General features: G+C 44.7%; 1 protein-coding gene across 1 annotated transcript in view; it reads left to right on the top strand.

Moving 5' to 3' along the window:
- Positions 1 to 15,707, top strand: part of LOC126481726 (muscle M-line assembly protein unc-89-like) — a 1,115,867-nt gene that overhangs the window by 405,345 nt on the left and 694,815 nt on the right. The window contains exons 31-32 of the mRNA XM_050105679.1: positions 2,341 to 2,513; positions 14,089 to 14,200. Coding sequence (XP_049961636.1) covers positions 2,341 to 2,513; positions 14,089 to 14,200 — 285 coding nt within the window. The remainder of the gene's footprint in view (positions 1 to 2,340; positions 2,514 to 14,088; positions 14,201 to 15,707) is intronic.

Below are 15,707 nucleotides of genomic sequence, written 5' to 3'. Positions count from 1 at the left end.
TTACCCCAATACCTTAAATGGCACAAAATGCAAATACTACATTTATAGATTTATTTATTCCTATTCAAGAATTCATCTGTGGTATAGAATGAGTCGTCAAGGAGATATGATTTCAGTTTATTTTTGAAGCTATTACTGCTGTCTGTGAGACATTTTATTTCATCTGGTAATTTGTCGAAAATTTTCAGGAGGGAGATACTCCTTTGATGTTTTGGGCTCCTTTTTCGTGCCATGGCTTATTTCTACACCTCCAATTTACCGTGGACATAAACAAAATACTTTACTTCAATGAGCTCGTTGGGCAGATGTGGTTTTTCTTCAATATCATGATGAGTACGCTGTGGACAGTCCAGTATTCCAGGGTCACTACAGCTATGTTTTGGAAATTTGAAATTTGTGGTAAGGCCTTATGGGACCAAACTGCTAAGGTTATCGGCCCCTGTGCTTACATACTACTTAATCTAGCTTATGCTAAGGACAATACAGACACCCATGCCCGAGGGAGGAGTCGAACCTCCGACGGGGAGAGCCGCGCGGACCGTGACAAGGCGCCCCAGACCGCTCGGCCACCGCGGGGGCTCAGCTGTGTTTAAAGGACTGCATGCACACTTTTCTAGTCTGACGGTCGGTTCAGACATCCTGTCGCCCCTAAATCACCAGAGTTTAATGGCATAGAAAATATCTGGGACTATTTGTAAGACCGGGTGAAACGAAGCAATCAACATCCTCGTATCTTGGTAGCCCTGCGACGTGTGATAATCACTGAGTGACTTCAGGTGGACATGGAATAACCTAAGGTAACTCGTGGACTTGTGTGCACTTCGATGTTAGACCATTATGCACGATAGAGGCGGTGCTACGCGGTATTAACGTGACTTCTCCGTGTGGTTAGTAACTATCGACCTGGCACGCTTACCAAAGACTTCTGATGTAAGAAAATATTATTGCCGCGCGGGATTAGCCGAGCGGTCCGAGGCTCTGCAGTCATGGACTGTGCGGCTGGTCCCGGCGGAGGTTCGAGTCCTCCCTCCGGCATGGGTGTGTGTAATTTAGCTTAAGTTGTCTGTAAGCTTAGGGACTGATGACCTCAGCAGTTAAGTCCCATAAGATTTCACACACATCTGAACATTTTTTGAAATATTATTGTTATTATTAAGCATCAGATTGAGAAGGGGAAGCAACATATACTTGCGTGGCTCCCTTTCCCGTCTAGAAAATGCCGCGTACCATTGCGTAACAGTGAGGCTTTGTGCCAGCGATGTGCGGTTAGAGAAGTAAAGTTTAGTGAGAAATTCCCGGACGTCATTCGCACTGACAATGTACCAAAGGGCCAGTTTAAAACTAAGTTTGAAAAATATTACAAGGGGGGAATATAAGTAGTATGTTAACGTCGGCCGCGGCTGTTCTGTCCGCACAATGACAAGTCGGACACGGTTGGCTCTCTAAAAAAACCTTGGCACATAGAAAGTAAATGATTACCCAAACACAAATTTAGAGTAATTGACACTATAATTAACATCTTCGACTTAACGTACATATAACATGTTAACACTTACGTCAATAACAATGACAGACCTTGAGTGGTTTGAGAAGTTTAGAAATCACGTAGAAATGTCCGTTCATTAACCACTCTGTGTTTTTCACACATACTGGTCTCACATGCAACAAAGTAACCGTATTTTTCAATAGATTAAAACAAATTACAAATTTTATAACGACGCGTATGTGCCGGCCGGTGTGGCCGAGCGGTTCTATGCGTTACAGTCTGGAACCGCGCGACCACTACGGTCGCAGGTTCGAATCCTGCCACGGGCATGGATGTGTGTGATGTCCTTAGGTTGGTTAGGTTTAAGTAGTTCTAAGTTGTAGGGGACTGATGACCTCAGATGTTAAGTCCCATAGTGCTCAGAGCCATTTGAACCATTTTTGACGAGTATATAATGTTGCGTCCGTATTATAGAGGAGATAAGAAGAGAGTGATATCGTCCGGCAAGCGAACGATGGGTTGCGCGCTTGTTTTTGGTAATAATCAAGTGTCTTCAGAGTCTGTCTTTAATATCGATGTTTTTACATGCGCGTTGAATTAGTCTATACTTTGTTAGGAGATCCAGTTTCGCTGGATTCATTTCTCCTTGTAAATCGTCAAAATACACCTTCACAATGCGTCGTTAAATATTATACATTGGCAAACAAATGGCTCTTGGCCTCTTTCGTTGCTCAAATCAGTGTTTTATGCGAGATGTGGCGATGTGAAAATACAACATCTCGGACTGTGTGGACAGCATGTTTTGACTCGCTGCAGGAAGTTTTGTACTGAGCGGCTATGGCGTGTTGTTGCAGTGACGTGGTCGCACGGTCTGCGCGACGTCACGCACAGCGCTCGCACCCTCAAGGAGACGAGCGACGACTACGTCCGCCTGACGCTGAAGCGCGCGCGGCCCTGCGACGCCGGCACGTACTGCGTGCTGGCGCGCAACGTCTACGGCTGCGACCGCGCCTTCTTCACGCTCAAGGTGGGTGGCGCCTGCCCTGCAACTCAGCGCCCGTGTACCTTCCGGCTTCACTTCATTCCCAAACACAACTGCGCCGCTTATCGTCTCTGGCCAATCCTTCCTTTCGTTAGATTGTCTCCTAATAAAATCGAAAGAGTTTCAATGTCTCATTTCCACCTCCGATAGCGAACACACAAGCGCAATGTTTGACAAAGTGCGCTGCTCCACGAAAAAGTGTGAAGCTAACAGAAGGGGAGGAGGAAACGGGAGGGAACTTCAGGGTTCGAGAGGGTATGTGATGTAACCTCACTGCTTACGAGATCGAGTCAAATTTACGAAGAACTTGGCACTATGAGCCCACTTATCGGCATCGCGGTGAACCCCTTCTGACGTGGATCAATGCACTGGTTCTGTTGGGAAGAGTGTCATAAGGCCCTAGTACGTTCTTGGAGGCAAGTAGACACACAAACTGTAGCTACTGGTCCGTGATATCCTAGAGACTGGCAGTGGAGCAGAATTATCGTCCGACCTAGTCTCACACATACACTACTGGCCGTTAAAATTGCTACACCAAGAAGAAATGCAGATGATAAACGGGTATTTATTCGACAAATATATTACACTAGAACTGACATGTGATTACATTTTCACGCAATTTAGGTGCATAGATCCTGAGAAATCAGTACTCAGAACAACCACCTCTGGCCGTAATAACGGCCTTGATACGCCTGGGCATTGAGTCAAACAGAGCTTGGATGCCGTGTACAGGTACAACTGCCCATGCAGCTTCAACACGATACCACACTTCATCAAGAGTAGTGACTGGCGTATTGTGACGAGCCACTTGCTCGGCCACCATTGACCAGACGTTTTCAGCTGGTGAGAGATCTGGAGAATGTGCTGGCCAGGGCAGCAGTCGAACATTTTCTGTACCCAGAAAGGCTCGTACAGGACCTGCACCATGCGGTCGTGCATTATCCTGCTGAAATGTAGGCTTTCGCAGGGATTTAAATGAAGGGTAGAGCCACGGGTTGTAACACACCTGAAATGTAACGTCCACTGTTCAAAGTGCCGTCAATGCGAACAAGAGGTGACCGAGACATGTAACCAATGGCAGCCGATACCATCACGCCGGGTGATACGCCAGTATGGCGATGACGAATGCAAGCTTCCAATGTGGGTTCATCGCGATGTCGCGAAACACGGATGCGACCATCATGATGCTGTAGACAGAACCTGGATTCATCGGAAAAAATGACGTTGTACCATTCGTGCACCTAGGTTCGTCGTTGAGTACACCATCGCAGGCGCTCCTGTCTGTGGTGCAGCACCGAGGGTAACCGCAGCCATGGTCTGCGAGCTGATAGTCCATGCTGCTGCAAACGTCGTCGAACTGTTCGTGTAGACGGTTGTTGTCTTGAGAAGGTCCCCATCTGTTGACTCAGAGATCGAGACGTGGCAGCACGATCCGTTACAGCCATGCGGATAAGATGCCTCGACTGCTACTGATATGAGGCCGTTGGGATCCAGCACGGTGTTCCGTATTACCCCCCTGAACCCACCGATTGCATATTCTGCTAACAGTCATTGGATCTCGACCAACTTGAGCAGCAATGTTGCGATACGATAAACCGCAATCGCGATAGGCTACAATCCGATCTATATCAAAGTCGGAAACGTGATGGTACGCATTTCTCCTCCTTACACGAGGCATGACAACAACGTTTCACCAGGCAAACGACGGTCAACTGCTGTTTGTGTATCTGTTGGAAACTTCCCTCATGTCAGCACGTTGTAGGTATCGCCACCGGCGCCAACCTTGTGTGAATGCTCTGAAAAGCTAATCATTTGCATATCACCGCGTCTTCTTCCTGTCGGTTAAATTTCGCGTCTGTAGCACTTCATCCTCGTGGTGTAGCAATTTTAATGGCCAGTAGTGTATTCTATTGTGGACAGACGTCGGGAAGTGGCTGGTAGCGGGAGTACCACAGTATCACGCGAACACCTGCCCTGTGTGGACGAGCATTGTCCTGTTGAAAAATGGCATTACTGTTCTCTGGTGTGACAGGTAACACATGAAGACGCTGGGTGTCCATGACGTACCATTGTTCCCTCCGTCACTACCAGCTTTGAACTATTGTCAATAATTTCCCAACACCAGAACGCCTCTGCAAAACATTGAAAGAATGGGGCCACTCCCAAACTCACGACCATTCTGGTCGACAACGGTCGTCTGGGTAGTGCAGTGCGCCGACTCATCGCTGAATAGAATGCGACGCCATTTGTAACCAGTAGCCGTTTTTGTTGTGTTGTTAATGGCATTCCATGGCATGGCATGGCATGGGAGAGTAATTCCCTATTGCTGCTGTCCTCCTGAAAATGGTGCGGAATCACACAGAATGTTGCAGGGACCCCATTACGTGTTCTCGGATGGCAGACGCTGATGCGAAAGGATTACGATGTGAGTAGTGCACAATACGGCGGTCCTCTCTTGTGGTATTGAGACGTGGTCGAGCGGAGCCTCGACGACAAATACACCTGCTCTAACGTTCCCATGCAGTTCACGAACCTGCCACTGCCGCATCAGAATGCCTCACAATCTGGATATCGCACCATTCGACCAGCAGGCCACATGGAGACCGACAATGAGGCCCTTATCAAACCATGTCAGGTGCTGATATCGCTGCCTCATACTAGTACTTGACATCTCTATATCCCTTATAGTGATCACTCAACATCAGATGCTGTTCACGTCTCTTATGTGTTGTACCAACCCTGGCAACAACACTAAATAGGAACAACACTAACGCATTCTGGTGGTCTTTCAACGTGTCACAGAGAATTACAAGTAATCGTTTACATACCCGCCGATACGATGTAATTTACGAAGTTGCATTAACATCCGACCATATCTTTTGCTAGCTTCACTTTTTGCGTCACTTAGTGTTTTTTCATATGTCTACGTGCAAGAAACCGTGAAACTTACACAGCTTACTTCTCTGCCCACTTTTAAACGCTAAGAAAGTGAATCACTACGTTCATATTTAATTTGTGTGTCGTTTGTTGTGATCCGTCATGTATTTCCGAGTAGCTTACAAGCTGAATGATAATGTCATCTCTGACTTGGAAAACTAGTCAGTTAATATCGATCTACAATGTTTAATTCTTTACAGATGATTTCTTTCGTGCTTAACTTTTTCCAGTCCTCCTGCTTCTGATACTACGGATTCTTTTCAGCTTCAAGCATTATCCATTCACCTCATTACAATTACTATAAAAGTAATCGGTGTTAGGCATACAAGCACACAGCGAAGCGATCATTCGCGCCTAAGTCTAATTAATGTTTGATCATCCGAAATTAAAGTTAATTAAAAGAAGTAATAAACAAGAAATTCGTCAGGGTATTAGAAATGGATAAGTACAAGGCGCGTTTTTTAAGTAAGTACCGTTTTGAAAATAAAAAAAGACGTTCTTAGATATCTCAATAATTTTATTTTTACATAATGCCTGTACCTTAATCTACGCACTGACGCCATTACAGTCTGATTCTTCCTTATTTACGTTGTGTACTGAGTGTTTGAGATCCCTCCGATAATCTTGAGTTTCGCCGACTGTGAAGTACGGGCTGTTATAAGATTTCTTAGTGCTAAAGGCCTAAAAGCGATCGATATTCATCGTGAGATCTGTGCAGTTTACGGGGAAACATTATGAGAGATGGAATGGTAAGAAAGTGGGTGAGAGCATTTAAAGATGGCCGCACAAATGTGCATGATGAACAACGGAGTGGACGTCCTTCGGTCGTTAATGAAAGTTTGGTGCGGGAAGTGGACAATAAGGTGAGAGAAAATAGACGCTTTACGATTTCCTCCTTGCGGGATGACTTTCCTAATGTTTCTCGTAGTGTTTTGTATGGCATTGTGACCGAACACTTGAATTACCGAAAATTGTGCGCACGTTGGGTACCGAAAATATTGACGGATGTGCACAAAACCAAAGGTTTAGGCAGTGCATTGACTTTCCTTGAGCGGTACCACAACAACGGTGATGATTTCTTTAGCCAAATTGTTACGGGTGATGGAACATGGGTGGCCTACGTCACACCAGAATCAAAGCAACAGTCCATGGAAGTTGAGCAAGGGCATAGTTTTCCTATAAGACAATGCCCGTTCGCATGTGGCGAATCAAACCACAGATTTCATCTCATCTTTTCGATGGGAAACTCTAGATCATCCTCGGTACAGCCCCGATCTTGCGCCCAGTGACTATCATCTGTTCCTGCACTTGAAGAAACACCTGGGCGGTCAGCGTCTTCAAGACGATGACAAAGTCAAAACAGGTGAGGGCATTCAAAAACTGGTACAACGTTATCACAAGTGCCTCAATACTGACGGAAATTATGTAGAGAAGTAGATTAAGGTACAGGCTTTCATGTAAAAAGAAAATTAGTGAGATATCTTAGCACGTCTTTTTTTAAATTTCAAAACGGTACTTACTTAAAAAAACACGCCTGGTATATAAAAAGGAATTAAAAAATCTTTGGTTAGAACAGATTTAATAAGTAAACTGAGAACCGCAGTTAGTAAGAGTTATGAGGAGGAACGGAATTTCATTACGTGCTTGGCACCTGTGTCGTTTTCTAAATTTCAGTACCTGCTTGGCATCCTTGTCGTCTTCTAAATTTATGGAATACCGTTAGCAGACCGTTACTAGACTCTTCCACAGATAATGTACGCCATAAGCACTGCACAATGATGCGTCGTCTCAACGGAGTGGAAATCTATGCGTCATATGGCAGTGTCGAATTGGAAGACAGAGAAGAAGCACGTCGTATGCCGTAAGTGGCTCAAGGAAGCTACAGCAAGATCGGAGAGGCGGCTTCAGCAAACGTCGTCTTGTTGTCCCCCACTTACAGTCAATTATCCTGCCAGTTAAACAGAACCCGGCGCCTCAACAATGGGGCCACTGTGTGGAGATGGGCGTCGCATTATGCTGCACTGGGCGCTGAGCACACCTTCTTGGCTGTTACGTCCTTTTATTACCCCGAATACCGGCACCTCGATGCCCTAGTATGAAGCGCTGTAGCACCTCCCTCCCGGTCTGTGTATGGGCGGATAGGGTCCTCCACATTTTATTTCTCTCTGTGCTGGGTATCTGTATTGCATATATAGAAACAATTGTAGTATGTACCTCGAGGCAGATGAGCAATTTTGAATCTCTTAACTCCTGCAATGCTCTCAGCATCCCATATACGTTGGCGTTATACGATAATGCAGAGCTGGCCACTAAAAGTACAACGACAGGAAAAGTATCGAACAGTGGAAGTTTACTTATTGTGCGGTTACAGTGTAGTACAATAAATCTACAATTAAATTTTTAGATGATGTGGGTGTATACAGGTTGCACATCTTGCAACAAACGTGGCTCCAACCCTACCGAGTCGAAATGAGCTTGGATGACATATACGGTTACGCCATAGCTGGCTGCTTCAACTTTACGGCATTCCTCAATCGTAGTCGCTGGTGAATGGTTGTGGGGCATTCCCTAGGCAACCCATCAACAGATGTTTTCAGTGGGCGGGAGTTCTGGAGATCGTGCCTGCCAGGACAAGGGTGTGACACCGTATGTACCGAGGCAGGTCAGAACAGCACAGGTTGATCGATATTGTAATGGAGCACCCGGAGGTAGGGCACAACCACCGGCCTTAGCATTTCAGAAATCTGATGTTTGCTGTAAAAATTGCCGACTACACTAATCAGAGGTGATGGTGTTGTCCACCCAGTGGCACCACGGAGCATCACACTAAATGCTGGACCGTGTGACGGTGACGGATGCAGTCTCGCCACACTCTCTCTCCTCGTTGTCTCCAAACACAAATACGTCCACTACAATACTGTGTGCAGAACCAGGACTCGTCTGAAAAGACGACGCTGTGCCATTCCTGTGCGCAGGGTCGCTGCTGGGTGCACGACAGCCTCTAGCTGCTTCCGCATGACTCTAATGATACCTCCCGAGGAGATCACGAATGTAAAGTTAGAGAGATTCGAGCAGTCGTTCTTTCCGCGATTCATACACGACCGGAACAGGAAACGGAGGTAATGACAGTGGCACCTAAAGTTCCCTCCGCCACACACCGTTGGGTGGCTTGCGGATTATAAATGTAGAATGTAGATGTAGATGTAGCTCCAGTAGTGGTCGCCTTGCTGGCAGTCCGTGGTGCTCCAGACATCGTGGTTCTGCCTGTGGTGCTCGTGTTGCTGGAAGTGAGACGTTTCCCTGACATAGCGTACGAGGTGTGGTTGTACGATCCTGCTCGGTCTAATGAACAATACGTCTGTCTTGGGAGGCAGCCGCGTGCGGTCTTTGAGATCCTCCAAGGCGTCGAGTGTAGCCCTCCTGAACCTGTCGATTCCATATTCCCGTCACAGTCGCTGAATCCCGACCAACTCTAGAACAAACCGCAGCCCCCGCAGGTCACTATCCTTCCGCTGTAGAATTTAGACGGGTTTTGGTAGAATTCGCTTCTCCTTACACGATGAATACCAAAATCTTCTCACAAACAGCAAAAATCCAAATGTAGATGACATCGTTCCTAGACTTTTTGCAGTTGCACTGAAGTGCTAATCGTTTACATATCCAAGCACGTACTAAACTTGGGTCGGTTTTACCTTGATGGATCGTGCGTTACGGCGTTGCACTTTTAGTGGTCAGCAGTATAAATTTACTTAACTGCTGCATCTTGAGAACATGATCTGTTCAGATCACAGAACAGATAATCTTCTTCCCTGCTTAGATTAAAAAATATAAGCACTTTCCATGATGAAGCTGATTTAAAAGGCAGTGAAATAAAATCTTAAAATGCAATCTGCCTTACGGTCTCCTTTGCTAAATTCTAAATTCTCCTGTACTTAATCATCCACCAGAGTGCAATCCGTCTTCCGTCCTAGATTATATCTGTTATATGACACACACCGAGTGCTCTCCCATTGATAGAATGTAACTTTCTTCATAATCGGGCACTTGAAACCGCCACTAATCACTAATATGGGCGAGTTACTGAGCGGAGGGAAAGTTAGTGACTTTCGAAGATCAGATAAGACCTGACGCACGATCAGCGGTTGCTATTGGATAAATAATGAATCATTACCGTCATCTGGAGAGATCCCAAGTATGGGCTGATTTAGCTGGTGCTCGTGGCCAGCCACTGCCCCCTTTGATGGATAGGATTAATGGTTTTTTACTGCATAAATTTTGGTCCGTAAATGAACACAGCTTCCTATGTCGAGAAATTGAATCACATACGTACCTTTCATTCCCCCAGCCTAATCGACATTGCTGCTGTTAGTTTGGAAGAGCAGCACTCTGTCACAAAACCTCCAGCGAATAAACAGAACTGTACCAACCTACATGTCATTGACAGCCATAGCAACGACTACGGAGAGTTCCCGCTGTTCTGCTGAAACCAGTCCCAAAGGACTTGACCAACTCGTACCTGTAATAACGTTGTCACAGTAAGATGATGCGAAGATAGGCAGTCGTCCAAGGAAGCGCCATTGAGGAAGCACTGTAAGAACATTATAGCTGAGAGTATTATATTATGTAAACCACTGGAAAAAACACCAGTGAACTCTTTCTTTCTGTCGAAAGGTATCTGCATTACTTCTTCCGCAATCGTCCACTCATCGACGGCACAGATATTTCCTGCACCTAAACTCAAAGCGAAGAAGCAGTTCTTTCGAATGTAGAATCCAGACTAGACGCCGATTAACCACCAAGATTTTTCCTTCACAGCTGGTGAATGAAACATTGCGATATCTATTGGAAGATGTGCAGTCCTTCCCTGGCTGTCAATGTCATGAATCATTCGGTCCATTCCGACAGTCGTTTCCGTTAAGTTCTGTGACATACGTGCAAACACCTTTTTCTCACTGTATGTTCACAGTGTGAAAAACTATTTGATTAGATTTCTTACAGATGACTGAAGTACTGGATGTGATCCCAGAACACGAAGAAAATGTAATGTATCTTTCTGGAATAAACCAACATCAGAAAAAGTTCTAAAAACGATTCGATGTAAATGTGTTTATGTAACTACGGAACCTAAGAGATACCTTTTCTTAAAAATGCTTGTTTTGTAGAATTCTGTTGTGATACCTGGAGCATCGCTAAATTCCGTGTGTTTCTGCATTACCGGACGCCTCCGAAACCTAGTTTTTCATCTATTTTTTCTGAAACTATGTCGTACATTGTAAGAGAAGTCAGATATAACTAACAATATCTCTTCCAAGAAATCTTCTTACCAGCTGAGCTATCCGAAAACGACTCAGGCCCTGCTTTAATAGCGTCAAATTCTCCAGTACCTGTCTACAACTTTCCAAACTGCACTATTATTATTATTATTAATATCGTATGTATCAATAACAGTAATACACATTTAGCAAAACAAAGAAATATATATAAAAATGAACATGTTAAATTATATACAGTACACAAGTTTTAAAACGGCTCAGACTACACTCGGATGTTGATGGACTCGATCCAGCGGAGTGTCTCTTGGGATGCTTGATGGAGCTTCTCAATGCCACCAGGGAAGCGTCTGATTGGACATTCATTCACAATGTGGCTCATTGTTTGGATGTCACCACAGTCACACACACTGTCACTTGAAAGGCCCCACTTGTGCATGTTGTATTTGCACCTATCCTCTTCACTCCGATATCTTTTTAACTGCACCCATACCTGCCTTGGTTGGTGGAAGCCTGGAACTGGAACTGTTGGACTGTCTACAAGTTCGTGGTTTCGGGTTCTTGTAGCTTTCCACTCACGTTTCCACTCTGCATCCTGGTCGAATCATGTTGATAGCATTAGGACTCCCATTTTATATGCTGGTCTTCTAGATTTGTAGCGTTTCCTGGGCAGTGATAGCAAATCGTCATGAAGAGGGGTCGAGTTCTTTCCAGAAACTTGCTGACAGAGGTTGTAAAGAGCAGCCTTTCGACGGAGATCTGGTGGCCAGATGTTTGAAATCACTGGTAGCCAGCAAGTAGGTGTAGACCGGACTGTACCATTAATTAGTTTCATTACTGAGTTCAATTGGACATCTACTTTCACTACGTGGGCGCTTCAGAGCCAAACTGGTGCACAGTATTCTGCTGCAGAGTATACCAGTGCAAGGGATGCTCCTCGGAGGATTGATGTGGTTGCTCGCCATGTTCTGCCTGCAAGCTTTCTCACAAGGCTCACTCGTGTTTGAATCTTCTTGGCCATGTTGGAAAGGTGTTTTTTGTATGTTAAAGTTCTGTCCAGAGTGAATCCCAGGTATTTTGGGCTTTCGTTGTATCTGACTGTGCCAAGAGGGCCGAACTGTCGACTGATCTTTGCTGATGAAAGGCGATTAGAGAGGTGGAACAGGCTTACCTCGGTTTTAGAAACATTTGGTCTTAGTCACCATGTCTCAAAATACTCATGAAGTTTAGTAAGGCTGTTCGTTAGGTGTTCTTCACATTCAGAAAAGTCTTCACTCTGATATGAAATTGCCAGGTCATCTGCATATTGAAATTTTCGGCAGGTCAAATTCGGCAGGTCAACTGTGTAGAGCTTGAATAGCATTGGAGCAAGAACAGAGCCCTGAGGTAATCCATCATTGAGTACATGCCAAACTGCACTTAAGCTGCTTGGCAAGCACTTCTGGAAGAAAGAATATCGGCACACTGCTTTAATCTGCCAAGAAGTTTCAAAACAGTGCACACTTTGCTGCAGAGCGAAGGATTAATTCTGAAAACAATCGCCTAGGTTATGTTTAAGACATTTCTCAATGATATCCTTTCTTCCAGCAGTACTAATCTTGGCAGGTATGTTAGAGAGCTTCTATAAAGTTTGTAAACTCAGAGACAGTTACTGGCAGAATAGAAGCTGCCAGTCGTTCCTGGATAGATAAGTGGATAAGGGTGTTTACCTATGAAAGACAAGGTTCCCAGTTCGTGTTGCGCTCCGGCACACAGTTCTAATCTACCAAGAAGTTTCAAAACGGTGCACATTCCGTTGCAGAGTCAAAGATTCTCTCTGTAATTGTATCCTCTGTGAACGTTAGAGTACTGATTTAGATGTGAGTTAATGTGGTTAAAAATATCTCTTGAGAAAGAGACTGTACTCTGATCATTTCGCATATACTTCACTGCGTTGCGCTTCGGGTATTTGTAGTATTTACTTTTACGTATGGGCGATGAGCATTCACAAAGTAATGCAAGACACTGGTTTTCTGAAAGCAGTTCGGTTATGTTCAGGATTCCGATCCACCGTATTATTCCCCACTGTTTTAGCTACAAAACCCTATTTTTCTACATAGTCTCCGTGTAGTGCACCAGCCTTACGCCACCTTGCTGAGAGGGCCTGTACGTCGGCATGGCGCCACTCTACTGGGCGAATGCCGGAGTCAACGTATTGCTGCATTAATCACCTCACCATCATCCGCGTTCTGCTTCCCGAGGAGTGCATCCTTCATTGGGCCAAACAGATGGAAGTCGGAAAGTGCGAGATTCGGGCTGTAGGGTGGATGAAGAAGAACAGTCCAGTGAAATTTTGTCAACTCTTCTCGGGAGTGCAGAGTTGTGTGAAACCTTGCGTTGTCATGGAGAAGAAGACGTTTGTTTGCATTTTTGTGGCGAACACGCTGAAGTCGTTTCTTTAGTTTTCTCAGGTTAGCACTATACTCTTTAGACTTGATCGTTGGAGCATGAGGGTGGTCATCAAACACAATAACACCTTTAGAATCCTGGAAGACCGCTGCACAATTTTGGGGCTTTGAGCTTTTCCTTCGGAGGATAGGTTTGTGGCGTCACCCCATGGATGGCCGTTTTGTATCCGACTGAAAGTGAAGAACCCAGGTTTCATCGCCTGTGACGATGCTCGGCAAACAATTGTCACGATCAGTCTCCTAATGAGCAAGAAATTCCGCACACATGGCCCTTCGTTGCTCTTTAAGATCGTCTGTTAGGTGAGGAGAAACCCGGCGAGCACACGACTTTGAGTACCCCAACTGGTGGACGAGTGCTTCAGCACTACCAACAGAGACGACCAGTTGAGCAGCGAGGTGTTTGACTTTCAACCGTCGACCACTTCGAATGAGAGTGTCCGCACGTTTCAACATTGCACGAAACACAACAGTGTGCGGCCGGCCGGCATGCGGGAGATCGGACAGGTTTGCGCGTCCTTGTTGCGATGACGACAGACGCCTCGCCCGACGACTCAACGTGCTTTTGTCCTCTGCTATGTCTCCGTATACATTCTGCAGGCGTCTATAAATATCTGCGATGCTCTGATTTTCCGCCAAAAGAACTCAATGACAGCTCTCTGCTAGGAGACATCTCCGTTACAGACACCATTTTGAAGGCTGCATATACGCCGCCACCTATCGGAATATCATGAAACTACAGGGGCTGAAGCGGGAATATTCCACGATGTTCCCAATTTTTTCATCCGAAACTGGCAGACAATAAGAGTGTTGCATTACTTACTGAACGCCCCTCATACATACTTTTATTTAGTGCTACCTACATCACGTGAGTAATCTCCGGACTGTACATAAAATCTTCTGTTTCAGGTGCGACAGAGAGCCCGTTCTTTGACACCAGGAGCAGAGTCACGTTTGCGAGACACCACCGAAGAGATCCTCAGGGACATCAGGGATTCTGAGGAGAGAGAAAGGCGGAAAGGTAAGAACGCATCGAGGGCTTTGTTTTGCACTCTGACAGAAGGGTTTTTAGCAGTTTGTTTTCTGCAGCTCATAAATATTTGAAAACCAGTATTCTCATTTCAGAGGCGCCAACAGCTACGAAATTGGGTATCATAAAATTATTTACAGTGGCCTGTAATTTCGGTGTTTTTACTTTGGCGTAAATTAAAATGAAAACCATCATGTGCCAATTTCTCCAGGTTTACCTGCAGTCAGTACCATTAGTACTAGTACTATAAACATTATTGACAGCAAAAAACACTGTACACATTCACACAGGATGGATTTCATTCCAATACACTCCACAGAAAGAAAATTATCATACCTTTAGATGATGAAATGATCGAACCCGATAGGTCGTAAAGAATTATTTCATCACAAGCTCTCTGCAGTTCTGCAATGACTCTCTTAAATATTTGGATCAATTTCGAAAAGTGTCACAGAAGAAAACTATTTACCTTCTTGACAAATATCAGCCCCATTTCTTCCGTTTACCACTTTGAACTTCGACTATCTGTCAGTAATGTCATTATAAAATCATCAGTATGTTCCTAGGTCACGCATTCCTAAACTGTTACAATATTAATATTCTATATTAGTGTCGATACTCAGTAAGTGGCAAATGCGTGGACATTAATGGTAGAGCGGATTCCATTATCCGTGTAATTCCGAAAACCCTATAGAAAAATTCTACGTCTTGTTCCTTGTTCCTGTGTTCTGGATAGGTTTTGTTTTACTCAAATTTATGATTGTCCATTATTTTTGTAGAAAATTCTGAAGTTGATTGGTATTTTTTTTTGTCACTGAAGTTCGTAATTGTTCACACATACCTTATGAGGAACAACTCTGCTCTGGCCTTTATCTGTAGTAAGAAAGATGTATTTCTCTTTTTGCGCCAACTCATACCTGAAAATAAAAACGCTTCCCTGAAGGGTTAAAATTCTTGTAGTTGTTTTTTAGTAAAGAACACAACTGGCAATGTCGCTAGCATTGTGAGAACGTTCGGTAACAGTGCTGTCGCTAACATCGAGATGGAAGAAGCACAGAAAAATAAAATAATAAAATTGTCAGGTTGCTCAATGGGTAAAACACTGGACTCGTGTCACGTCTTCGTCGTCCTCTCCTGATTTACTTTTTCCGTGTGTGAATGCCAGAACGATTCTTTCAAAGACACCTTTGCCCACGTAATTTTCTGTTTCTGTCTGGCTGCTGTACTACCCATACCTGTGTTGACCTGAGCATCCAGTACGACACTGAAAGGCGATATTATTACCTTCGGTAAAAAATTGTTTCACCTTGCCACAAGTCCTGTAGAATATCGTTGACTGGCCTGTGTATTGTTGCAGCCCTTTCAATTCACTTTTATGCAAGTTTGTAGTAGTACTTCACACATCGACTTCGCTCAACAGACGGAGGTGTTGGCCTGTTTACTTCTAGAAGACTCCGTAAATCGTTAGTCCATTTTATTTCTACAATGGAAACCTAAC

The sequence above is a fragment of the Schistocerca serialis genome, chromosome 5 (assembly GCF_023864345.2).
Source record: "Schistocerca serialis cubense isolate TAMUIC-IGC-003099 chromosome 5, iqSchSeri2.2, whole genome shotgun sequence".
Taxonomy (NCBI): domain Eukaryota; kingdom Metazoa; phylum Arthropoda; class Insecta; order Orthoptera; family Acrididae; genus Schistocerca; species Schistocerca serialis.
The sequence above is the reverse complement of the archived record's forward strand: the minus strand, read 5'-3'. Positions and strand labels throughout refer to the sequence as shown.